The 27,997-nt window shown below is 47.7% G+C and overlaps 1 protein-coding gene across 3 annotated transcripts in view; it reads right to left on the reverse strand.

The window, feature by feature from the left end:
- Window positions 1–27,997, reverse strand: part of LOC135909205 (nuclear pore membrane glycoprotein 210-like) — a 286,256-nt gene that overhangs the window by 215,232 nt on the left and 43,027 nt on the right. For 2 of the 3 annotated variants that reach the window (XR_010566632.2, XM_065441064.2), the window contains exon 1: window positions 13,653–13,909. The exons of the other annotated variant lie outside the window; for it this stretch is intronic. Coding sequence is in view for 1 of the 2 variants with exons in the window: in XM_065441064.2 (XP_065297136.1) it covers window positions 13,653–13,861 (209 nt within the window). In the remaining variant the exon portion in view is untranslated. Of the gene's footprint in view, window positions 1–13,652; window positions 13,910–27,997 lie in introns of those variants that run through there. 3 annotated transcript variants of the gene reach the window in all.

Genomic DNA, 27,997 nt, shown 5'->3' on the forward strand with positions numbered 1-27,997 from the left:
AACACATCATTAATTGTCATTAAAAAACACCACTGGTTACAGCTTAAAATATAGAGATGTTACATGAATATTAGAATTAGGAAGGAACAGCTCCAACTAAGACGATCACGAGAGGGACAGGACAAGCGCCAACTTCATCTATTTTTATTCACCAAAAAATCAGCAAATATAAGGAAAATCACAGACATGCGCACAATGACCATAATGCATCATCTGGCAAACCGTTCTAAATAGGACATTTCGCTTTTGAATAGGGTCACGGAAGTATCACTAACACAGTTTTTTCCTTTTTTCTTTATATGGAATGCTTCCAAAACCTCACGTGCCTTTGTTTCCCTGCTTGTGCCAAGAATCTTTATCTCTCTGAACCATGGTTCACACTTCTTGCAGACTGGCATTGTTTTCGTGGCGAATGTTCTGCCGCTCGGTCACACGCAGTGCAAGTTGCACAATGTTGCGAAAGATTCGCACCTATCTCCGTCTTTCAGCGACTGCACGTGCTGAGCTGCACGGTCATTCACGCATCTACCCGTTTGGCCCACATAAATTTTCCCGCAGGTCAAAGGTATTTCACGTACCACACCGGTGCAGCACTTCACAAACTGCTTTCCATGTTTTTTGGTGCAGCTGCTCCTCGTACCCTCGCTCGCGACATGGGCGCAGAGCTCTGCTTGTTTTGGAGGAGCCGAAAACACGACTGGGACGCCGTGTCTGTTTGCCACCTTTTTCATATTGTGGGCTATCCTATGAACATACCAGGGGCGTAGTCAGGGGGGGGGGGTCTTATGGGGCTTCACCCCCACCCCCCACCCCCCACAAATTTTTTCGTGCTGTGATGCACCGCCAACCAAAACAACCCACGGCGCCGGAAATCATTCTGTATTTTCTCTAGAATGTATTTTTCGCGCCCCACCAAAAAAATTTCGGCACGAAGATTGTGAACTCAGGCTGGATTTTGTGGCGACGCCCATGCACCTGGAGTCGCATAACGCAAGCAGCCCTATCAGAGCACAGGAGGAGCAGGAGGAGGAAAAAACTTTATTCTTGTCCTGTACAATGTGTTGCCACCTGCTTGGCTAGTCCCATGTTGGGACATCAAGCATCCTAGCCCTATCACGGGCGTACTGGACAGCCAGGACTTGAGGGATACGATCTAGAGATCTGATCATTCCTAAAAACAGATTCCGGGAAATGCCAGGGCCGAGCGACCCACACTCCCAGAGCAGATGTTCAAGCGTGCTTATCTCCTTTTTGCATGATTTGCATATAATATTCATGTCTGCAATGTCATAACATAAAGTTTCAAGGGCACTTTGATGGCAAGCGGGCCTGCCGCGGCATCTCGCAGAGGCCGCAGAATCTACGGAGCGCGTGGATTTCAAATAAGAAACGTTTAGAGGTGCATTGACATTTCCAAAGTCATGCTTTACGTTTTCGTTTCCGGATCTTTGTAGGTTTATTGTTCTTATTAACATTTGATGCCAAAGCTGCAGTTACTTTTCTAAAGTCGTACATCAGACCATTGAACGAAACAAGCCAACTCAACACGCTATCAGACAAGTTGGCAAGGTCAGATGAGACGAAGTCCGATGAGACGAGGTCCAATGAGACGAGGTCCGATGAGACAAAGCGTTGTGATGGTTCATATTTGTCATCGTCACAGAAAACAATATCAACATCTTTTTCACCTGCGCCAAGGCATCCACACATGTCAAGACACTAAAGCCAGCAAAGGTAACTGTGTTCTTATTTATTTTTTCTACTTTGAATTTTATTCGCGAGGAACATTGAGCCTCTCATTTTTTGTTCTCGCTACCTGCGGGCTACCAGAGCCAGCCAGAGGTCATGCGTTTTTCATGTGTTGCCCTGACAACCGCGCGGCACACGGTGCGCGTTTGTTTTTCTATGGCCAAGCGGATTTTGGCCTCGGAGAGTTTTGGACGCTTTCTGGCTAGCAGACGAGAAAAAGAAGCAATGGTCGCTTGCCGTCACCATTCTGGGGACTTGACAGATTGCAACACGTTCGCTTGATGGCATCACCATCGTTACGACGTTATCGCAACGCCTACAGAAAGTCTTATTTCGCCAGTGTAGGATAACGAGCAGCATGCATATGGTTCTCTGCAGACCAAGCGTCTCGCGTTTTCTTGGATATTCCTTAGGTAGCTACATTAGGTGCCCCAAGTAGGCATTTGATTGTGGCCAAGATGTTTTCCTTTGCCTTTCTTCATTTCGGTGCCCCCCCCCCCCCACACACACACACAAAAAGAAATTGTTGCCGCGCAGCGAATTGTCGCATGCTGAAAGTTAGATTTTGTTACTACTTTTGGGAAAAGTAATGGGCCATGGGACTCTTCACTTGCCAGGTAATCTTACTAGATTATTGCGATAGCAATTAGGTTCCTGTCATATAGCAATTCCTGTCGTCGCCGTCATGTTCCGTATGAAGTCCAAGGGCATGCTGTATGCTGTATGCTGCATGCCGCATGCTGTATGTGCAAGTGGAAGCGTAGTGGGGGGGGGGGGAGGGGGGAGCCAACGATGGTTGGTCAGCCTTGTGTGCACAACGGAGAAAAGCGGGAAGGAAGTGCGCCGCCTTCCGTCGCGCGCGATGCATCGGGGGAGTGGAGGGAGGGGGGGTGCGGGCCTTAGGATTCTGTGATCTGTGAAGCTCACTGCGGATTCCCGCGAAATACAAAAAACACAACATGACATGCCCGCTTGCGTGTTGTGATTGCACTGCTCCCAAGGCTTTCCACACACAAACAGCCATAGGTGCACTAACTGCCACTTAAAAAGCGACAGAGCAGCAAGGCAAGCGTTGGCTGTTCGATTTAAGCTAGCAACCGTTATCTCCTGTGCTGTGTAATGCGACCGATGGACGTGGTTGTAGTGGTATGTGGTAATTCCAGACAGCGATAAACAGACTATAGTGCATCAGAAGCTAAAGTGTGAGCAATTTTGTGATGCCTTTTTCCAACAAGGAAAAAGCAAACATGATCCTTGCCCTAGTAGCTGCAAGAAGACAGAGACGGCAGGCTACAAGAGTATTTCGAAGCTGGCACCCGGGTACGCGACTGAGCCCGATGACAATATTCAACACCTACGAGTCGCTGAAGCAAACCGGCAGCTTCACAAGAAAGAGGCCGAGAGCTTGAGTCATAAATAATGAGGTTCATTCCAACGTTTTGTCTTTCATAGTAGCTAATCCACACGCTAGCACGCGCAGCGTGAGCACACAGCTCGGTGTGTCCAACACAACTGCCTGGATGATTTTGAAAACAGCTGGACTGCATCCTTATCACCTGCAGTTGCATCAATGCCTGGAGTCAAGGGATCTTCAAAAGAGACTCAACTTTGCGAATTGGATTTTGATTCAGGAGGAGCAGGATTCTGACTTTCTCACCAAGGTATCCAGACTGACGAGATTAACTTTTCCTGAAATTGCGAAGTAAATATCCTCAACGCACACTATAGAAGTGAGCAAAATCCACACTGGCTAGGAATATCCCGCCACCAATATCAGTGGTCTTTTAACGTTTGGTGCGGAATATATGAGAGTACAGTCATTGGCCCAATGTTTTTAACAACACTCTGACCGGCAAGACGTATGTCAGTTCCTCAAAGGGCAGGTTGAAGACTTCTGCTGCAACATGCCACTAGCCCAACTTCACGCAATGTGGTGTCAGCACGACGGGGCCAGTCAAGCACGAGCAAGCCTTGATGTTAATTTCCCAGGGCAATGGATAGGGAGAAATGGGCCTGTGCTGTGGCTGGCAATGTCATCCGACCTCAACCCTCTTGACTTTTTCTTCTGGGGCTATATTAAGGATCACGTATACACAACGGAAACGACGACTCCAGAAGCCTTACAGGAGAATACAGTTGAAGTCTGCCACAGCATTTCACCGATGGTGCTCAAGGCAGCGACAGCGAATGTTTTCAGAAGGTCCCAGTGTTGTATCGCTGCAGAAGGCGACCTCTTAGAGCGCTTGCTGTGTAAGCACATGAAAAATAAACGTAAATTCAGTGAAAGACTGCGTCTGGTCATTAATGATACTCTTAATCCACCATTTTCAACCTTCTGAAGACTGAGTTTTCTTTATTTAGGGATGTTAAATTTGCTTACAGCTATCGCGAAATGACGGACCTGTTTCTTCCGGCAGCACAAGCGATAACCACTGCGTCTGCTTATCGCTATAATGAACTTTTGCGAGGGGAGCACATTGCTGGCATAAACGGCACAGCGGACGCCTACGTGGTTGCCCTGTCGTCTTTTAAGTGGTAGCGCGCCTATGGCTATTTGTGCGATGAACGTTGGGGAGCAGTGTAATCACGACACGCAGGCGGGCATGTCACTAGTTTTGTAGTTCGTGGGCATCATCAGTAAGCTAAAATACACTAATACCTAATATATATTGCCACGACAAACTTGGTAACATTCAAGTTGCGCGCCCTTTGCACTGGGCACTGTGCACGCCGTACAGTGGCGTTGTTCAGCAACAACAGGCAGCGATAGTCGTGGCACGGGCAGCCAGTTGGACCCGGCTCGCATGCGCCACGCGCACGAGGTGTCATGCGAGGAGAAGAGGAAGACGGTTCGAGCCCAGCTTGAGAACGCGACTGCCGCGGATTTCTGCACAACCTCAGTGACTTTTACTAGTGGGCACAAGTTCGCCTTTAATAAATATCCTTGTTTTACTAACATCGTTACATTTCTGGTGGAGGTGCTGGGTATGAGTCGAAGCCCCACGAACGAAAGTCAGCGTAGCCCTGACAACCCGCGAGTCCATCCCGTGGAACTGACACCTGTACACCAGCGGACCAGCCGCCGTCTTCGAGGTGACTCGCCCGAATTCGGCCCTCTTCTCTTCTTGCCAAGAGAAACTCCCACAACGGACGCCGCCACAATGACTACCCAGGTAACACCGGCACAGCTAGTCATAAGCCAACCTCGCAAGCTGCCAACATTCCATGGTGACTCGTTCGAAGACGTGGAAGATTGGTTGGAACTGTTCGAGAGAGTGGCGAGCTTTAATGAATGGAATGAAAGACAGAAGCTCCGTAACGTATATTTCGCGTTGGAAGACTTCGCAAAAACGTGGTATGAAAACCACGAACCCTCTTTGACCTCTTGGGAGGAATTTCGACGACAACTGCTAGCAACCTACGCCAGCACGGATCGTAAAGAAAAGGCGGAAATCGCACTTCAAGCCAGGAACCAGCTCACAAACGAGAACGTGGCGATGTACATCGAGGACATGTCCCGCCTGTTCAAGCGTGCTGATCCCACCATGAGTGAAGATAAGAAGCTGCGCCATCTCATGCGTGGAGTAAAGCAGGAACTCTTCGCAGTTCTCGTCCGCAACCCACCGCGCACGGTCGCCAAGTTCAGATGTGAAGCAACGACTATCGAAAAGACGCTGGAACAGCGGGCTCGGCAATACAACTGTGAGGCAAGCTGCGCACCTGTCCATGTCTTCCCTGGAGGCCTGCCAAACGACCTGGAAGCCTTGTGGGAGCTTGTCCGGTCAGTGATCAGGGAAGAGCTCAACAAGTTGCAGATACCTCAGGCTCCAGCTGCGCGATCTATCGTCGACGTTGTCCGGGACGAACTCAGGAACGTCATACGGGATCCAGAGCGCGAGCCACAGCCAACGCGGCGCACCCCAACGTACGCCGACGTACTCAGGCAACCCGCGGTACACAGTAGTGGAGCAGTTGCGACGACCGTTCCCTACCCGTCGACAGTACGCAGTGCACCTTGTCTACTGGAACCACCGGCTGCCTATCAGCCTTTAGCACGTAGTGCACCTCGTTTTGCGGAACAAAGGCCCCGCAAAAGTGACGTCTGGCGTGACCACGAGCGCAGGCCTCTGTGTTTCCACTGCGGAGAAGCGGGTCACCTGTATAGGTTCTGCCCGTACCGTCAAGTTGGGTTAAGGGGTTTTCCCTTAAGCGCACCATGCCCCCGAAACGGTGAACGGCCAGCGGAGATCGAAGAATACTTGTCGACGCGCCAAAGCCCCGTTACTCCTCGCCACCATCAACCACGGGCACCGTCGCCCATGCGCTACCGATCGCCTAGCCCACGCGCGTCTCCAAGATTGCCTAGGCGTCGTTCACCAAGTCCACACCAGGAAAACTGAAGCAAGCGACCTGTGGAGGTGAGGCCGCTGATAACCAGAGTTTCGAACATCCTCCAACGCGATTCCAGTGCGGTGACGAGATAATTCCAGTCTACAGGTGCAGGAACGAAACGATTACGTCAGATTTGCGGTTGATACTAGACGGATGCGAGCTGAATGCCTTAGTCGACACCGGCGCTGATTATTCAGTAGTAAGCTTCAAGATGGCGAAGCACCTTAAAAAAGTTGTGACGAAGTGGACTGGTCTGCAGATACGCACGGCAGGCGGCCATCTTATTACGCCCCTTGGCCGATGCACCGCAAGACTTACGATAAAAGGCTTCACATACGTTTCTGACTTTACTTTACTGCCAGAATGTTCACGGGAACTTATATTGGGAATGGATTTAACTTATATTGGGAATGGATTTTCTACAAGCTAACGGCGCCATAATTAACCTACGTAGGTCCAGTGTATCTTTCTCGACAAAACAAGCCATACCTGTGGAAGAATCGGAGGAGCAACGTCTCGCTGCACTGCGCGTCGTTGACGATGACGTAACTGTGCCGCCACGCTGCAGTATAATGGTTCTTGTGGAGAATGAAAGATTTTCTGACCGCGAAGGCATAGCAGATGGAAACATAGAGCTCCTTTTCAACAAAGGCATTTGCGTGGCTCGGGGCCTTGTTCAGTTAAGCGATGGCCGTGCAAATGTCGCACTTACAAATTTCGGTAATGAATTCCAACATATCGCACAAGGAACAGCTATTGCCTATTTCCACGAGTTCTGTGAAGCGACCGAATTATGCAGCCTAACTACGTCAACTGCCCTGCCAGGAACCTGCAGTGTCGACAGATCAATTACCGTCAACCCGAGACTCCCTGAAGCCCGAAAGAAACAGATATATGCCCTGATAAAGGATTTTTCTGACTGCTTCTCCACGTCCTCGAAGGTACGGCGCACGTCTGTTACGAAGCACAGAATCATAACAGAGGACGCCACAAGACCGGTATGCCAGCACCCGTATCGAGTGTCACCAAAAGAAAGGGAGATCATCAAGAAGCAAGTAGAGGAGATGCTTTCAGATGACGTTATTCAGCCTTCCAGCAGTCCATGGGCGTCTCCGGTAGTGCTGGTTAAGAAAAAAGATAACACGCTTCGATTCTGCGTCGACTACCGTAAACTGAACAGCGTAACCAAGCGGGATGTGTACCCCCTTTCGCGTATCGACGATACATTAGATCGGCTCCGATGTGCAAAGTTTTTCTCCTCCCTGGATCTCAAGAGTGGATATTGGCAAATAGAGGTGGATGAACGGGACCGTGAAAAGACAGCATTCGTAACCCCTGATGGCCTCTACGAATTTAAAGCACTTCCATTCGGCCTCTGTTCCGCACCCGCAACGTTCCAGCGAATGATGGACTCTGTGCTTGCAGGATTGAAATGGCAGTCATGCTTAGTGTATTTGGATGATGTGGTCGTATTTTCCACCACATTTGACCAACATCTAGAGCGCCTGCGACTAGTGTTAGAAGCTATTCGCGCAGCAGACTTGACAATTAAGCCGGAAAAATGTCAATTCGGCTTCGATGAACTTCGGTTTCTCGGACACGTTATCAGTGCTGAAGGCGTTCGGCCAGATCCCGAAAAGACAGCAGCTGTTGCGAGGTTCCCGACACCCACAGACAAAAAGTCGGTGCGATGTTTCTTGGGTTTATGCGCATACTACAGAAGATTTGTGGAAAACTTTTCAAACATTGCTGAGCCCCTTACAATACTGACAAGAGAAGATCAACCTTTCATGTGGAAAAGCGAACAAGACGCCTTTGACGAGTTAAGGAAACGCCTGCAAGCTTCTCCAATCCTTGCCCATTTTGATGAGACAGCCGACACTGAAGTTCATACCAATGCGAGTAACGTCGGCCTCGGTGCCATACTAGTGCAGTGGAATAACGGCCAGGAGAAAGTAATTGCTTATGCCAGCCGTAAGCTCTCGAAAGCAGAGGCTAACTACTCTGCAACCGAGAAAGAGTGCCTTGCAGTCATTTGGGCAATATGTAAATTTCGGCCCTACCTCTATGGTAGACCATTCCGAGCAGTCAGCGATCACCATTCGCTTTGCTGGCTGGCGAATCTCAAGGATCCATCCGGACGACTAGCAAGATGGAGCCTTAGGCTTCAAGAGTATGACATCACTGTCGTATACCGATCCGGGAGGAAACACAGCGATGCCGACTGCTTGTCACGCGCACCCGTCGAGACAACTGTGTCAGAAGAAGAGGATTTCCCGTTCCTTGGCATTGTTGACGCGTCACAAATTGCTCAACAACAACGAGATGACCCGGAATTGCTTCCACTTATACAGCGCCTGGAGGGACTCGACGTTCAACTGCCGCGTATTTTCTCTAGGGGGCTATCCTCGTTCTGTCTGCGAGGACGTGTACTCTACAAGAGAAACTTCGAGAACAGCGAGACAAAGTTTTTACTTGTCGCACCCACCTCTATGCGAGAAGAAATTTTGCATGCCTGTCACGATGAGCCGACGTCTGGACACATGGGCGTGAGCCGTACAGTCGCCAGGATTCGTCTGAAATACTACTCGCCCAAGTTATTAGCATCAATGCAGCACTACGTCAAGACTTGTCGCGAGTGTCAAAGGCGCAAGACTCCATCCGTAAAACCGGCCGGCCTCCTCCAGCCAATAGAGCCACCAAAAGCCCCATTCCAACAAGTCGGTATGGACCTCCTTGGACCCTTCCCAACATCATCTTTAGGCAAAAAGTGGATAGTTGTGGCCACGGACTATCTGACCCGTTACGCAGAAACTGATTCCCTGTACAATGCAACGGCTGTCGAAGTTGCAAAATTCTTTGTCCACAATATCGTGCTCAGGCATGGCGCTCCCACAGTTGTTATTACCGATTGTGGAACGGCCTTTACTGCGGACCTAATGAAATGCTTGTTGCGAATGACACATACTGATCATAGGAAAACTACGGCGTACCACCCTCAGACAAACGGTTTAACTGAACGCCTTAACAGAACACTGACCGACATGCTTTCGATGTATGTCGACGTTGAACATAGGCTGTGGGACGAAATCTTGCCATACATCACCTTCGCATATAATACGGCCGTTCAGGAAACAACACGAGTCACCCCGTTTAAACTTGTATTCGGCCGAGCCGTATCCACAACTTTGGATGCTATGTTGCCGTTAGATGAAGAAACCCATAACTCATCTGACCTGGATGATTTCTTGCAACGAGCCGAGGAGGCACGACAGCTGGCAAGGTACCGAATACGCCGCCAACAACGCATCGACTCCAGCCGGTACAACCAGCGCCGTCGCGAAGCTCATTACCAGCCCGGTGACAAGGTGTGGGTATGGACCCCAGTTCGCCACCGTGGACTGTCTGAAAAGCTTCTGTGCAGATACTTCGGCCCTTACGAAATACTTCGTCGTATAAGCGACGTCACTTACGAAGTGAAATCCGCTGGACACGAGAGCCCAAGACGGCGCAACTCCACGGAAGTTGTACATGTTGTCCGCATGAAACCCTACCAGGAGAGGTCATGAACAACAGCAACAACAACAAAAAAAGTGAGCGCCCACAGGAACCTCTACATCCTCTCACGCATCGGGCCGATGCGGTAAGGAGGGGGATAATGCCACGACAAACTTGGTGACATTCAAGTTGCGCGCCCTTTGCACTGGGCACTGTGCACGCCGTACAGTGGCGTTGTGGCGTGCACAGTGGCGTTGGGCAGCCAGTTGGACCCGGCTCGCATGCGCCACGCGCACGAGGTGTCACGCGAGGAGAAGAGGAAGACGGTTCGAGCCCAGCTTGAGAACGCGACTGCCGCGGATTTCTGCACGACCTCAGTGACTTTTACTAGTGGGCACAAGTTCGCCTTTAATAAATATCCTTGTTTTACTAACATCGTTACAATATATATATATATATATATATATATATATATATATATATATATATATATAGAAAGACAGAATCTGTTTATTCGAACGTTTTGCAAACCACTCTGCAATTTTCTAAATAAAATTTTTTTACTAACTTCGTTACTTAAGAAGTTGGTTTAATCATCTTGACTAAAAATTTAATTAAGCAAAATACAACATATAGCCTGACACACTACGTACAAAAGTGAGCGGCATGCACTTTGTACTCTGGCTAAAATTAGCTGAAACAACCTGTATAAAGTAATTTTTGCTAAGATACGTAGATTTATTGGTTACTTATACGTATATTAAAAATCTTGTTGCGAGGTTTTGTGGATACATGCAGTGAACTTTGTTTCCAGAGACACTTTTTTTGCTTTTTAACAATCTTTATTTTGACACTTGTGTATTCCATTGTACTTCGAATTTCTAATGCATATTTTGCAGAACTGCTGCTTTTTATATGTGATCTCTGTTGAGACTACGATTTCGGTGCAATTACAATATGCAACCGGTGAGAACTGCTCCTGCGCAGTACATTGAAATGAAGGACAGCGTCACTGAGATTTTTCCCTGGCCGTTGCATATGTACAAAAATCTAAACTAGGCTTTCGAATGACAAAGTATCATTAACATATTTGTCCTGAACTTGTTCATTTCACGGCCTTTACATTTATCATATCAGCGGCATGCACTGCTTTGCTGGTTTCGCACTGATATAGTTCTAAAGTTCGTGTGATATTTTCTTTCCTAATAAATAGACCAACAACATGGAAGCATTGATATCAGTTATTTTTGGCACAATATTTAGGTCATAAGAATACATTCTTTTATGCAAAAATAGATATTTTACTTGTCTTGACAGCGCGTAGCATTCAAGAATTTGTTTGCATCATCTTTGGCAATTGCAATGCTGTTATTATTCATGTATTTGATCCCTCGACAAATTCTGTGAGGAGGCCGAGCTCCAGTGTGAGCCCCCCCCCCCCCGAACGAAATTTCTGCTAAGCCACTGGTACATACGGAACCACTTCCAGCTTCACAGCTAGTTTTTCTTGTGCGCACAGTTTCTTGACCATGGCACCTTTTATTTTTTGCAAGATCGTTTCAGCCACTGCTGTGATAACCATGCTGGGGAACCCCGCCGAAACCACCTATCAACTTGCTTGTCAAAGCTCGCACGCATTGCATGGTTACACGATTTCACGAGAGCAGACTCAAGACAAAGTTTAGCAATGAAACGTGTTACGGTTTTTTAATGCGCCGACGCATAAGGAAGAAGCTCCTTTTGTGCTCGAGGTGCGTACTGCCAACATACATGATCTTCACCCAAGGCAATATTAATGTCTAAAAACTGCATTCGCTCCTGCAATGAATACATACAATGAATACGCCCCTACATGAATACACCGCCAGGAACACTAAATGACAAATACTAGCAAAACTCAGGCTTTTATGTGGGCTTCCCACATGATGTCAAAAACAAAACTTGTATTATCCATATGTTTCTGTGTTGCTTCAAAAACATTTGTTCTTTCACTTCATATAATTTGCGATACTTTGTTTAGCATATGGAGAACAGTAACAAAACTTTCACAGTCAGTTGCGAAATATTTGGTTAGTTTCAATATTCAAAAGTACTGAATAGTTAATTTTCAAATACAAATATGCATAGTTGGTAATTAATAGTATTTGATTTGTATTCCAAACTGAACATTCAGCCACTTAATCAAGCTTAAAGGGACACTAAAGAGAAAAATAATTTGTTCTGCATCAGCAAATTACCTTTCTACAACACCAAAAACACCGCTCTTACCATGATAAGAGCCTTGGTAAACCAGAAAAAGCGCAAGAAGGAAAGACTGGTGGCGACGCCTCCTTGAAGTTCCCGCACCTGGTCGCTGTGACATCACGAATTTTGATGGCATCTTCTAGGGCCTACTGAATTATATAGCGGTATAGATTGATTGTATTGGGTTCTAAAGGAAACGAATATCAAGCATGGCAAGATAGCCCAAATGCGAAAACATACTTTGGAATCCCCGACATCACACTGTCGTACAGGCGTCGGGGTTTCGGAACAAAATTCATATACTGATACTTCGACCTTTTCTCATCTAACACTCACTTATTTTGAAATTACTGCCTGCAGGGCTTCATTAGTCTAAACTGATTTATTGTTTCACTTTAGTGCCCTTTAAGCCGAGTTAAAAAGTGCTTACTCATGGCATCAAATACGTATTGTTTTTGAATGTACAGCATGTCAAAGGTACTCATTATGGTTTTAACATCTGAATTTTTACTACGTGGCTTATTTCCATACACTACACTACACACCATTTTATTTAGAATACTGTTTCAATGTTCAGCTTGTAGGGACAGGCCGAACAGTAAATTTTGATATTTAGCGTTTGTAAATTTTAAAACAGTAAGTTTTGATGCCCTTTGTATGGACTACAAAAACATAATGAGTGCATTTTTGACCTGTTAATGAATATATGGTTTTCGTTAGTCTTTTTCACCCACCAGTACACTTCATCATAGAACAAATGCACTAAAAACAAACAGATGTTCAGAAAGTGTAGCGATTGCACTTTTAAACACTTCTGAGCAGGTTATGGAAATAACGTGCTTAACAGCAAAAAATCAATTAAAATAAACAGATGAAATTATAGTTGAATAGACAAGTCCATGTACATGTCAAATATAAATGGCCCACCACAGAGAATTTTCTAAGATAATGCCGAGTCAATTACGCAAGCATACTTGTACAGAGGAGGCAAAAATTCATCTATAAAAGCAGTTCACGCATGCGTAAGAGATCGAGAGCGCGCAGGCGTATGTGGTGAAAGGTCCAGCCAAATATGCATGCCCATCGGTTATGTTCTGAAATGCCAGACAAATTGTGGACGTGCAAAGCTTCCAAAAAGAAGGCACTGCCGCTGTGGCTGTGCCATATTCAAGCTCTATATTCAGCAACCCTTTAGGGAGCGCGTTTCAACGTCTTGGGGACGGGGATCAAAGAAATATTAGAATTTATCAATGCCCTGTGTAACCCTTACCCACATTTTTATGCCATTTTCGACAGGCAAATCAAGTGTGATACGTTATGGCTGTTGGCCATTCTTGTTTATTTCTTACATAGAAGTTTGGCTTAGTGCCCCTATGACCCTGGTAAGAATTTGGACAACAGCCAGCGGTCGATACTCCTAGCTCGTATGTGTACCACGCTGTCCCTTGGCAACACTGAAACCACGGACATGGCAATGTATGTTGGCACACATACTCCATGCAGCGTGCGCCTGCGTAGCGACTTTTGTGAAATAATTGGTAAGGTTCCGCAAGTGCCTCTACGCAACCCTGGCGACATCTGCTTGGGTGACCTAGCCCCGAACACGGAAGATGCCAAGCCCAGCTTTCGAAGCACCCTACGGAGGACCATCAATTGTCAATAATGCTTGCCGACAAACACAATGCAGCTGCACTTGCTACATCGTAGTGCCTGCTCGCTACTGAACCACACAGCGCATACAAGAGAAAGTGGGAAGCACGTGCACGCACCATTCGTAGCAATTACTTTCGTCCGTTTCTAGAAGGCTCAGGGTGCAGTTGCTGGCAGCTTCGTGGCGGTAAGGTAGCAAAATTCGAGTCATGTCCAACCTTGCCGCTTCTGCGGCGCACAACACTACGAAAATAGAAAAGCGGGGCGACATGCCCGTCACCAAACGCATACGCGCCATGTTTCGAATTGTCAGCAGACCCCGCACCATCCCGCACCACGACAGTAGGTCGTGCCCGCACACTCTCAAGTTCCAGCGATCGCCACAGAGGGCGAAAAATCAAGCGCCCAAATTTGAACGCTGAACAAGTAGCAAATATAGTCACTAGAGTGGAGGAAGAAATTGGCAAGTCGCCAAGTAAGGGGTGGGAATATGGTGAGCTTCTAAGTGTAGTAACGACAGAAATACGGAAAGAGAAACAACACGTTCATTGGAAAGGAAAAAAGAAACCGAAAAGCTGGTGGAACAAGGAGATACGAGAAGCGATCGCCGAAAGACAGAAAGCATCTCGAGAGCACAGGCAGGCAAAGAAGGCGCAGTTGCCACAGGATGAAGTAACCGGTAAATGGGAAATATACCGGGAGAAAAAGTCTATGGTTCAAATACTGGTGCAAGCAAAATTAAAAGGTGAAAGTGAAAGTTGGTTGTCAGAAATACGTGAGAAAAAGAAGGCCGCACCTAGAATATTTTGGAATCACATAAAATTATTAGGCAGGAAATCAACAACAATACAACAACATATCCTAGACGAAGATGAAAACAGACTGGAAGGAGAAGCAGCAATAAATTACATCCAAAAAGTAACAGCCGAATCTTTCCAAGGCAAGGACGAGGTTGTATTTGAAGAAAAAAAGAGCATGAAAGAGACCCAAGGGGGAAAGGAGCTAGTGCTTACAAATTTAAACTGGAATAAAGCGGAAGAGAAAATTCCTAAGCGCACAGCCACAGGGCTAGACGAGGTTCCCGTTAGGCTGATAAATGAACTGGGACCAAAAAGTAAGGAAGCTCTCGTGAAAGCAGTTGAAAAAACTTTAAAAGATAGACGAATACCAGACAGTTGGCGACAAAGTAGAATGAATTTAATTTATAAAGGTAAGGGGGAGAAAGACAGAATTCACTCGTATAGACCGTTGACCATTACATCGGTAATATACAGGCTAGCAATGCAGGCAATCAAATTAAAGCTTCAAGCATGGGCAGAAAATAATGACATTTTGGGAGAGCTTCAGAATGGCTTTAGAATAGGTAGGCGTTTGGATGATAACTTGTTTGTTCTTACTCAGTGTATTGAAATATCAAAAGCAGAAAGCAGACCGTTGTATGTGGCCTTTTTGGACATTACAGGAGCATACGACAACGTAGACCGCAGCATTTTGTGGGATATTCTGGAAGGGGAAGGCTTAGGTAACGATTGTATACAGCTTTTGAGAGAGATTTACCTAGAAAATACTGTTTGCGTTGAATGGGAAGGGATGAGGAGCGCGGAGAAAGTTCATATCAACAAGGGACTGAGGCAGGGGTGCCCTTTATCCCCGCTGCTGTTTATGATGTACATGGTGAGGATGGAGAGGGCGCTAGAAGGAAGTAATATCGGGTTTAATCTCTCATACAAACAGGCAGGTACAGTAATAGAGCAGCAACTCCCAGGTTTATTTTATGCGGACGACATTGTGTTGCTCGCAAACAAGCAAAGTGATTTGCAACGTCTGGCTAATATCTGTGGACAGGAAGCCAACAATTTAGGTTTGAAATTTAGTGTTAGAAAATCAGGTGTTATTGTATTCAATGAAAACAGTGAACAGACAGTGGAGAGGGCCAAGAAATACCTCGGGTAACAGAATATAAATACCTTGGTATATGGATAAACGAAGGCAACGGATATATGGAAACACAGGAAAAAACCATAACAGTCAAGGGGAAGAGAAATGCAGCCATAATGAAGCACAGAGCGCTATGGGGATACAATAGGTACGAGGTCCTCCGAGGTATGTGGAAAGGGGTAATGGTTCCAGGACTTACTTTTGCAAATGCGGTTGTTTGCTTTAAATCAGGGGTACAATCAGGACTCGACGGGAACCAAAGGTCAGTGGGTCGCCTCGCATTGGGCGCTCACGGGAAGACTACAAATGAAGCTGTGCAAGGGGATATGGGCTGGACTAGTTTTGAAGTGAGGGAAGCTCGCAGTAAAATTGAGTATGAAGAACGGCTGAGGAATATGGAGGAAAGTAAATGGGCTGGGAGAGTGTTCAGGTATCTGTACAGGCAAAACATTGATTCACAGTGGAGGAAAAGAACTAGGAAGCTTACCAGCAAGTATGCGGCCTGTGGGGTGGGCAACACAGCAACAAAGAAGGTCAAGCGGAAAGTCAGAGAGGCTGAATTAATCTCATGGGTGGCGGCAATGGAAAAGAAACCTGCCATGAGTAACTACTTAAGGGGAAAAAACGAAATTAGGAAAGAAACCATTTATGATAACTCAAAGGGAAGCTCATTACTTTTCAAAGCGAGATCGGGATGCCTTAGAACACGCACGTATAAAGCGAGATATAAGAAGGAAGAAGAAGCATGTGCTTGCTGCGGTAAAGCTAGGGAAACGACGGAGCATATTTTATTAGAATGTGAAGACATCTATCCAGCGGTCGATTTAGGCACCACTGGCCTCCTTGAAGCCCTTGGGTTCAGCGGGAGCAGTGGTAAAGCAAACAGGTCCGCAATAGACATCAGTAAGAGGCGATTGGAGGATTGGTGGAAGAAAAGTAGGGAAACGACAAAGGACGGAGACGTACAAAAGCACAGTTCGCAATAGGGTATCAGAAAATTTGGACGTGGTAGTTCATAGTGTGTTTTTTTTTTCTCATGGGTTAACCTAGGTAGGATATTAGGCAGCATAGTAGCAAGAGCTTGGTGGCGCAAGCCACCGCCCCGTTCCAAAGGGGACGCTCATAACATCCATCCATCCATCCGCGTTCCAACATAAGCGCGCAAGAAGAGCTACTGGCGTTGCGTCTAATAATTGTCGTACAAAAATCCCTCATGTGACCTGATCCTGGGTGCCTAGGGACAGATCAGCGAACATTAACTGCGCGAACAAACGAACCACAAAGACAGAGAGGGACAAGGACGGGCGCAGACTTGCAACTAAAGTTTATTCCACAATGTACACATATAAGTACACAGCCGACATGCACCACTGCGCGTACGTGAAAAAAAAGAAAAAAACAAATGCAAAAGAAAAGTAGAACCTTGTATAAGCGAAACGCGACCTACCTACGCTCGTCAATAAACCTCATCTCACTGTTATGTAAATAAACTGAGGTGTCACTGACACATTGTTGCCCCTTCTTTCTGATGTGGTACGCCTCGAGTAGCTCTCTGGCTCGGCTATCTCGGCAGCAGCACAAAATCTTCACTTCCTTCATTATCGGCTTGCACGTGCACGCCAGGCAGTGGACAGGCAGGTGCCCATTCGTTTTATTTTTAATATACAATTCATGCTCACGCAAGCGCACATTCACACACCTTCCTGTTTGGCCTATGTAAACTTTGCCGTATGATAGAGGTATCTGATATACTACTCCAACACAGCAATCTACGTGGGAAATGGAGTGCTTAGTTCCGCACCCTTAGAAGTTATTTTTACTGCTTCCTATGCGCGAGCATAGCCCAGCGAGCTTGCCGGGAGCCGAGAACGCTATCTCAACTCCATTTAAGTTGTGGGAAGTCTTGTGAACATAAGGCACACCTGACCTTTTCTTATTTTTGCGCTCCTTTGCGTCTTCAGCATCATTGCCTTCTGTCTTTATCTTCTTGAGCACTGCCTCCACTACTGCTGAAATGACTGATTGCGGGAAACCGGCTTCTTCCAGCCTTACAATCTGCTTGTCAAAGCTTTCCTGTATTTAGTTTTTACCTCAAATCTACCTTCATCCGGTTTAAAGAAGACTATTACGTGCAGAAACAACGTATATGTATAGGATCTTGCGTTGCACCTATCTTGTGCAATATTTACTTATCGGAATTTGACAGAGCGGTAAACGAAGGGATCGATCGTGACCTGGTTGTTTCCGTGTTCCGTTATGTTGACGATTCTCTTGTACTTTTAAAAAAGCAAGCCAGTTACACATATGACGACGCCATCGCAGGTGTACTACACATTTTTCAGCGCCTTGGCAAAAGTTTAACATTCACCCATGAGCTAACAAAGGATAATAATATTCAGTTTTTAGACAACGCTATAAGCTTCTGTCACGACCATGTGTGCTGGAAGTATAACCCAAGATCCCAAAAGAAATTGTTGCCCTACGATTCGGCACATTCAAAAACGGTAAAGCAGGCAATAGCCACCCAGTGCATCATATCAGCCTTAAGGAAGTCCTGCACGCACAAAATACAGGAAAGCTTTGACAAGCAGATTGTAAGGCTGGAAGAAGGCGGTTTCCCGCAATCAGTCATTTAAGCAGTAGTGGAGGCAGTGCTCAAGAAGATAAAGACAGAAGGCAATGACGCTGAAGACGCAAGGGAGCGCAAAAATAAGAAAAGGTCAGGTGTGCCTTATGTTCACAAGACTTCCCACAACTTAAAGAAGGTTGTGAAACGGTATGGAGTTGAGATAGCGTTCTCGGCTCCCGGCAAGCTCGCTGGGCTATGCTCGCGCATAGGAAGCAGTAAAAATAACTTCCAAGGGTGCGGAACTAAGCACTCCATTTCCCACGTAGATTGCTGTGTTGGAGTAGTACATCAGATACCTCTATCATGCGGCAAAGTTTACATAGGCCAAACAGGAAGGTGTGTGAATGTGCGCTTGCGTGAGCACGAATTGTCTATTAGAAATAAAACGAATGGGCACCTGCCTATCCACTGCCTGGCGTGCACGTGCAAGCCGATAATAAAGGAAGTGAAGATTTTGTGCCGCTGCCGAGATAGCCGAGCCAGAGAGCTACTCGAGGCGTACCACATCAGAAAGAAGGGGCAACAATGTGTCAGTGACACCTCAGTTTTTTACATAACAGTGAGATGAGGTTTATTGACGAGCGTAGGTAGGTCGCGTTTCGCTTATACAAGGTTTTACTTTTCTTTTACATTTGCTTTTTTTTTCGCGCACGCGCAGTGGTGCATGTCGGCTGTGTACTTATATGTGTACATTGTGGAATAAACTTTAGTTGCAAGTCTGCGCCCGTCCTTGTCCCTCTCTGTCTTTGTGGTTCGTTTGTTCGCGCAGTTAAACAATGTTCGCTAATATCTACCAACTCGCCCAACAACAAGTTCTACTAAATTAGGGACAGATCGTTTAGGGATTTTTGAGAAGGCACGATATTGGACGAACGACGCCGTGGCGCGTTCGTTCACTGGACCGTGGATGGTTCAACATTGCTCATGCGATGGGGCTCTTGCATTGCCCAGGGGGCGCTGCGAGAAAGGTGCTAAAAAGCGCCCTCTGTCCTAAAATGGGTCATTTCAAGCTCGGTCGTCTGCTTCGGAGAGCACGTTTACAATATGGACCCGCCACTTTCGGTTGTGTTGTAGCCCAGCCTGCTGCGTATATCGGGCGCCGAAGTTTTTTTCAGGGGTGGCACGCTGCGTAAAGGCAAGGAATGATGCAGTGCCGAATACGTGTACGCCGTTCAAGAATTAGGCGGTGAAGTTTTAGCACGGTGTCAATCGCAAGTGAAGCGAGTCGCGTACAAAGTGGAACTACAGGTAAGGTTGCACGCTAGCTGCTAGATACAGGCGCACAAACGCGAGGAAATGCGCGCTAGAAATGAATCCACAGCAGCGATAAGCAGACATCATGTGTACGGAACTGCTCGAGCACACGACGGTACGCGCCGCGATGTACGAACTGCTCGAGCGCACGATCGTACGCGCCGCTACGGCAGCGGTCTTTCGACATGCCGCCAATCGGCGGGCCTCCTGCAATCTTTGTTGACTGCATGCCGCTAAACTGATGCAATGGATATGAGCCCGAACGTGCGTGTGAATCGCGCTGTAGCGCGAGCTTGTGCGCTGCTCGCTTGATGTAGCTTTAATGACAGCGCTCGAACATCGATGTATACTGCAATCCATACTGCCTTGCTGCGCTGCCTCAACGTGCTGGCTTGAGATCAAGGATGAGCGCATATATGTAACTCTCTTAACCTGTGCTGCTCGTAGTGGAGTCGTGAATTGTCGTCGAATGAGCCCGACCATTTGTGCTCATTTGCACACACTTCGCATCGGTCGAATTGTTAATTGTCGCTGTGGCCGCGGGTCTCCAATCGTGAATTACCAGCCATGCCTGCTGCTATGTCGGTCTGCTGTCGGGACTGTAGGTGCAAAAGACCGAAATTTCGAACGCAGATAATCAAGCTTCAAGACAGGCGAAGCACTAGTCAGCATGGCACGAAGTTTCGCTTACTCTGCGCGACGAACTGCGGCTATGCAGCACGCCCGAAGCTCCACTTCGTGAGGCCTTGAAGGAAAACGGTAGAATCTGGTGTTGGGATTCAGGCCTTCTTGTTCATGGCAGCCCACGACGCAGAAGTAATGACGGCGACGCATTTTCGAGGCTGGGCTAGGTCTCTCCGGATCGGCGTCGCCGATTCCTTCTGCTCCCAGCATTACGTCTTACGGCACACGGAGAGTCCGTTTTCGTTAAACTATAGGCTGCGGCGAGCTCGCAGCGTGGTCTGTGAGAAGTGACGAGCCTTTTCGCACTCGCAACAGGGCATAAAAAAGTGCGAATCGACGCACTTGTTTCTCGGCCTAGAAACGTGCTTCGCCACAGCCAGGTTTCAATACGACTCAAGCTGGTACGACCCAGATGTCGTTTCCCGCACCGCCACCAGGCGCCGCTACTATACCTCAAACTCCAGCGCAAAACGCCCATTGTGCTTGCGTGATTCTGTGTTGAGTGTATGTTCTGTGTACGACCTACTGTGCACGCAATTGCACGATCTACGCAAGTGCACGACCTACTGTGCACGCAATTTGTTAAATGTAATGACGGCATTAAGTATGGGTTTTCCGTTGACGTAGAAGATCTATTCTATTCAATTCCTCAGGACAAGCTTCTAGTTTTCTTAAGGGAATGTATTGAATACAACGACGTGGTCGACTTCCAGAACTCGGCGGGCCTTTCGGTGGACAGCTTTTTAACATTGCTTGAGTTTTATTTAAGTGTGACTTTTATTTTTTACAACGAGCAGCCATATCTGCAACGCCGGGGAGTGTGTATTGGGTCTTGTGTTGCTCCTATTTTGTGCGACATTTTTTTGTCTTTTATTGATAGGTCTTTAGAGCAGGTTTTTAATGGGGGGCAGGCTTTAAAAGTTTTTAGGTATGTTGATGATTTTCTAGTGCTTTTAAACAATAAGCGTGACTTTACATCCCCTGCTTTTATTTTAGACGCTTTTAACAACCAAGGCCAAGGGCTTGTTTTTACCCATGAACTTCCTGACGACACAGGCCTGCAGTTCTTAGATTTAAAACTGTCTTTTGAAGTTGGCCACGTCTGCTGGTCCTATCAGCCGCGACCCATGAAGCAATTGCTGCCATACGATTCCGCACACTCTAAAGTGGTGAAGCGAGCAGTTGGTAATCTATGCTTGGAATCAGCTTTGCGGAAATCGTGCGCACACCAAATGCGGTCTAGTTTTGCAAACCAAGTTGGACGCCTTTTGGCAGCTGGTTTCCCTTTGACGGTCGTCAATGCTATAGCAGAGTCTCTTCTGCAAAAAGTGAAACTTGGAGCACGAAGGGCGAGCGCAGAAGTCGAACGACAGAAGGTAAGACCAGAGGTTATTCCCTATGTACACAAGGTGTCACACAACCTTAAAAAGGTCGCTAACCGTCATGGTATACCTCTGGTTTTCTCTGCGCCCAACAAGCTTTCGAAGCTGTGTTCTCGAGTTAGCTGCAAGAGCAGGCGGGGCTGCCGCACGAGGCATGAGAAGCCCTTTGTTGAGTGCTCCAGAGGGGTTGTTTATGCTATTCCCTTGCACCCTTGTGGGCAGCTCTACATTGGTCAAACTGAGCGTTGTGTGAACGACCGTTTAAGGGAACATGCGCAAAAACTAAAGAAAAAAGAGGATAAGGGCGCACATTTGGTGGCTCATGTTACCGCGTGTGGTTGCGACGCTCGATTTTCAGAGACAACTATTCTTGGCAGGATCGGCAACGCGTCTTCCAGGCTCGCTCTTGAGGCCTTCTTTATCAAGAAGAATAGAGATAGATGTGTGAGTGAGCCTTCTATCACATTACTGGATGCTGAATTTAACTTCTTGCGCGATCGCCTTTGATGTGCATGTTCCGGCTTCACTTCTGCTTGGTAGGCGCATGCGTGACAAGAGGATATATATATATATATATATATATATATATATATATATATATATATATATATATATATATATATATATATATATGCACCATCCTTCCTTTCCAATAAACAGTTGTGAGTAGCGCTTGTCCTTGTCTGTCTCCCTTGTGTTCGTGGTTTTATTTGCGCTAAGCTTCTACTTCAAATATGGACGACCAACTAGCCCAGCAGTCAACTCTACTACTGTATAAAGGGCGACCTGCGCGTGCGGCGCTGCGCCAGCGCCGCTGATTTGCTTTTGCTTGTGTGGCTTTTTTTAGTTTTCCAATCCGCCGCCGCGAACAGTGGCGCTAGTGCTCACCCCCACCTACCCCAATCCCGTGGCCGGCCGCACGCACGGGCAGCAAGCATTTTCAGCGAGAGCACGGAAGGACGCAAACACACGTGCGCGAAACAATCGATTAGCTGAGTGCTTGGTGATCTGTTGGTGTAGCTAGATCTTGATTACCAGATTCTATTTCAGTGACACTGTGATTCTCAGCGCCGTGGGCGTCGCGTTTGCGGCTTCTTCATGCATGATGGTTTACTTCTGCATACCGTTGTGAAAGCCAAGCGGCCGAGCATCAAGAGGAATTTCATGAGTTCCCCATGACCGATATTAGAAACCAATGGTTGAAACCTGAACAAAAAAAAAATGGCTGGGGTTAAGCCTGGATATCTCGAAGCGAAAAGGTTCGGTGAATTATGGTTTAGCTTATGCTTTATGTTTTAGCCTATGATTATTCTTACGGTTTAGCTTATGGTTATGCTTTATGATTTAGCCTATGGATATGCTCACGGTTTAACTTATGGATATGATTTGGTCAGCTTATGGTTATGCTATACGTGTGCCTTGTGTAGTGATGCAAATTGCTTATGAATGATATATACCATAAGTTATGCAGGATTATTAATCTTCTTTATTCATCGTTGTTGGGCACATTGTCTTGCGATTTCTGTACAGCCATAAACACAGCTCTCTGTATCGGTAGTATCACTCTCTTCTCCCATGTTGAATGCGCACCCCTCTTCTCTGGCAAGCGGTTATATATTTGGCCTCCGCGATAAACACGCGCTTGCGACGAACGTCAAACGACGACTCATAGCGCGCGGCAGTGGCCCCCTGCGCCGACTGCGAACATAACGGAGCCAATTCCGACATACGCCGGCTCGCGCGAAGCGCGGTGTTGACTAACGTAGTGAAGCTTTTCGTTTCAAAAGCCCAACTCCAGAAAAGTGCTGAAAGTGTAGTGACTATTTGTTTGATGGCACAATAAAGCACCCTTGGAATTTTTCAAGCTAGACTTTCGCTACCATTATGTAAAGCGGCGTAAATAAATACGTGAATAACAGCAAATTTTTACGATTGTTATATGCACTGCAATTAAAACTACTCACGTTCTGCCGCGCTCTCAACGGCACGTCACTTCAGTGAACGTGCCGAATGCAGCAAAGGAACGCGTGGGTCCTGCAAAGCGGTACGTTACATTGCGTCCGGCTCGGGATAGCGAAACCTACGGGAGAATGAAGTGCGGGTGCGCTCAGGCCTCGGCTAGCGCGGAAAGTGCGCACCAGACCATATTGGCACCACAGCACTAACCAACATTTTAGCAGACAATGAGGCAAAAAAAAAGCTCTAAGGGATTGCACTATTTCAATCCTAGCAGCCGCGCGGCCGCGCCTTCAAAGTAGTTTAAAATTTCATTGCACTGCACAGCGAAGATACCAAATATCTGGGGCATTTGTCGCATGTATCGACGCGCATTTTTCTAGCCGCGCCCTATTGTGAAATGCCGAGTTTACTGCAGCTCCTGTCCTGTGCGAATTTTTACCGCCATCGCCGTACTCCTGAAGGCAGGGCCGGAGCGTTTCGGGCGTTGCTGTGAGGGTGAGCACTGGCGGCATCTACCGGCACGTTTGGTCCTTACTCAATGATCACGTGGTATTTCTTCGGCCGCGCGCTGCCGTAGGCGACCACGGGATGCGCAGGTCGCCCAGTAGGTCGTGGTTCTGTGTTACTTGGAGGAAAGCCGTGAGTAGTGGTGGTGCGGCTTTGGCCTCGATGAGCTCTGGTAGTACAGAATCTGCGTGACCCATGCTTTCTTGAGAACCCAGCAGTGGTGACAATGGGGCTCTTGCATTGCCCAGGGGGCGCTGCGAAAATGGTGCAAAAAAGCGCCCTCTGTCCTGAATTGGGTAGTACTAAAGACGTATGGACGTGGCCTCCGCGATCAACTCCGTTCCGTTTCAACGGTGCGCCGCCGGAGCTGATCGCGGAGGCCACGGTATGGAAAAAGCGGTGGTGGTGCGTGGATGCAGAGGCTTTAGGTAGTACCAAGGTCGGTCGTCTGCTTCGGAAAGTACATTTACAATATGGACCCGCCACTTTCGGTTTTGTTGCACCACGTCTTGCAGCGAATATCGGGCGCCGACGGTGTTTTCAGGGGTGGCACACTGCGTAAAGGCAGTAAATTATGCAACACCGGATACGTGTACGCCGTTCAAGAAATAAGCGGCGAAGTTTTAGCACGGTGTCAATTGCAAGTGAAGCGAGTCGCGTACGAAGTTGAACTTCAGGTAAGGTTTGCACGCTGCTAGATTCAGGCGCACAAACGCGAGGAAATGCTTGCTATAAATGAATTCACAGGAGCGATAAGCAGACATGTGTACGGAACTGCTCGATTGCACGACGGTACGCGCCGCGACGGCAGGCAGGTTGCGAACGTAGTTCCCGCGCCTACTAGGGCGGCCCTCGCGGCGGCGAGCGCGGAACCGGCAGGATACGGCCGGCCCGCTTGCGTTCGGAAAGCCTGTCTGTACACTGTTTCGCGCGTAGCTGTTGCCTTTTCTGAGCAATGCCGAAGTGCAACCCGAGTTGTTGAGTAGTGGGCTGCAACCGCACGTACACGGACTCACGAGGAACAAAGTTTTACAGGTTTCCAAGCCTACCGTATGAAGCAGAACGGCGTCAACACTGATAGCGCTCGTCCGACGGCATAAGCTGTTTTATGTTCCGGCGTTATGCCAAGTGCGTTATAACGCTGAATTCTTTGCTTTTACAGCAACGATGGCAGCAACTGGACACCTGGAGTCAGTGGCGAAGCTAGGTCGTCTGGCACCTGGGGCCCATAGGTCTTCTGTCACGACCCCCCCCCCCCCCCCCCCCCGGGTTTATTCGAGTAAGGCCAGGATATCAACAATTTCCGTGTGTCTTCAGACGCATATGACTCCCCCCCACTGGCCCCGTTGCTACGGCACTGCCTGCAGTGCGTACCAGGATATGCAGCAAACAAAGTAGTTTGTTCCCACACTGTACCACAGTAATGCTGTGGAACTATTTCCCAATCCTCTCCCATTCAAACAGCGCTAGGGCTTGCTGAGAGATTTGACGAGGGGTTGCAGCCGGCTGAGCTGGCATACACCCTTCTGCGCCCAGTATATCAACTAAGGGGCAGTTGAGATCACCAAAATGTTTGACAACGTGGTTTATTTAAACCTCCTTTGCATGCACTGAAAAATCGCCACATAAAAGTATGGCACTTCCAGTAACTGGGCGAAAATATTTTCCCAGCGTAGTCTAACACAACTGGTAGGTTCATCCCCTTTTTTTTTGTGTTTGGGGAGAGCAACGTTAGAATACCTCGGGTAGGTCTTACGAGTCGTTCGTACGCCCCATGTTCTTGGATGAGATGTTTTGGATTCGTATTTGCCGTGGTATATGTACAGGGAAACTACCGCGGCGTCCTTGCACTTCCCTGCGATGCCAGCACGGCAATCGCAGCTCCCCGCTAGGATTTGTCTGCTGTCGCCGATCTTCAAGAATCAATGTCGCCTATAATTTCATGCGTCCACACCGTAGATAACGAAGTCACTTACGCTACGCTCCACGCATCTCGCTGGTGCATTATTTTTTGTTTGCGGAATAAACCTAGCAGCCACTCACGATCAGTGCGAGTTCAACACTTCCCTCACGTCGTAGACGTGCCCCACTTCAAATAGACGACTTCCTTTCTCTAAATTTTTTCACGAAAAAAGATATGAAGATCTTGTAATTCCCGAAACCCGGTTAAAATTGATATCACGGTGTTTCGCGCCATCGCTACCGTTTGACAGGGCGTCAAACACGCAGCGCGAGCTGCTCACGCTGTGAGTAATCCTACCACATTCGCGCAACTCTTCGTCAGATGGCGCTAGGGGTCGGAAAGACAGGGCGCCGCCTAGCACTTGCAACGTGCCCATGCCGCGATGTACGAACTGCTCGAGCGCACGTGCGATCGTACGCGCCGCAACGGCAGCGGTCTTTCGACATGCCACGAAACGGCGAGCCTCCTGTAATCTTTGTTGACTGCATGCCGCTAGACAAGAAGTTATGCCTGCGCTGTAGTAGCGACCATCTATCCCTTTGGTAACTGATAAATAACTGATGCAATGCATATGAGCTCGCAGTAACGTACGTGCGACTCGCGCTGCAGCGCGAGCTCGTGTGCTGCTCGCTTGATGTAGCTGTTAATGACAGCGCTCGAACACCGATGTGCTGCAATCAATACTACCCTGCTGCGCTGCATCAACGTGCTGGCTTGAGGTCAAGAATGGGCACATTTAACTATATAACCTGTGCTGCTCGTGGTGCAGTAGTGAATTATCATCGAATCAGCCCGACCATTTGTGGTCATTTGCACACACCTAGTCACTTCACCACTTCGCACCAGTCGAATTGTTAATTGTCATTTTTAGAACTGAAGTGAAACAACGCGAAAAAGACGAGGACACAAGGAAACAAATACCACAGACAAGCGCTGACTGCCAACTGAGAGTTTATTTGAAATTCACCGGACATTTATACATTCTTCAGCATAGACATGCGCACATCAGTCGCAAAAACATCTGCAAATCAACATTTTAATCTTTCTTCTTTTGGAAGAAAGATTAAAATGTTGATTTGCAGGAAGAAGCATAGGCATGCGCACATCAGTCGCAAAAACATCTGCAAATCAACATTTTAATTTCCTGCAAATCAACGTTTTAATCTTTCTTCCAAAAGAAGAAAGATTGAAATGTTGATTTGCAGATGTTTTGCGACTGATGTGCGCATGCCTATGCTGAAGAATGTATAAATGTCCGGTGAATTTCAAATAAACTTCCAATTAGCAGTCAGCGCTTGTCTGTGGTATTTGTTTCCTTGTGTCCTCGTCTTTTTCGCGCTGTTTCACCTCAGTTCTAAGTATGAACCAACTAGCCCTCATCAAGATCTTACTAATGTTAATTGTCGCTGTGCTCGGGTCTCGAATCGTGAATCACCAGCCATGTCTGCTGATATATGTGGGTCTGCCGTCAGGACTGCAGGTGCAAAAGACCGAATTTTAGAACGCAGACAATCAAGCAAGTTTCAAGACAGGCGAAGCAGCCAGCATGGCGCGAAGTTTCGCTTACCCAGCGCGACGAACTGCAGCTATCCAGCGCGCCTCGGCGACGATCCGCTTCGCGAGACCTTGAAGGAAAACGGTAAAATCTGATGTTGGGATTCAGGCCTTCTTGTTCATGGCAGCCCACGAGGCTAAAGTAACGATGGTGACGCTTTTTCGAGGCTGAGCTAGGTCTCTCCGGATCGACGTCGTCGATTCCTTCTGCTTTCAGCATTACGTCTCACGGAGCGCCGTTTTCGTTAAGTTCACCGACGTCGCTTAACCGCGCCGCGCGTGGCCGCGCGCGCGCGTTACGCCGGAGTATATCTTGCGCTGCGGCTAGCGCGCAGCGTGGTCGCCGTGGTCTGTGAGAAGTGGTGAGCCTTTTCGCACTCGCAACAGAGCAGAAAAAAGTGCGAATCGACGCAAAACTCGGGCTAGAAAATTGCTTCGCCACAGCCAGGGCTCAATACTGCCCAAGCCGGTACTACCCAGATAACGTCTCGCGCGCCGCCACCAGGCGCCGCTACTATACCTCAAACTCCAGCGCAAGACGCCCATTGAAATGTCGAAGTGGCCTAGCGCCTAGGCAGCGAAGTTCTGCGATCC

The sequence above is a fragment of the Dermacentor albipictus genome, chromosome 9 (assembly GCF_038994185.2).
Source record: "Dermacentor albipictus isolate Rhodes 1998 colony chromosome 9, USDA_Dalb.pri_finalv2, whole genome shotgun sequence".
NCBI lineage: Eukaryota > Metazoa > Arthropoda > Arachnida > Ixodida > Ixodidae > Dermacentor > Dermacentor albipictus.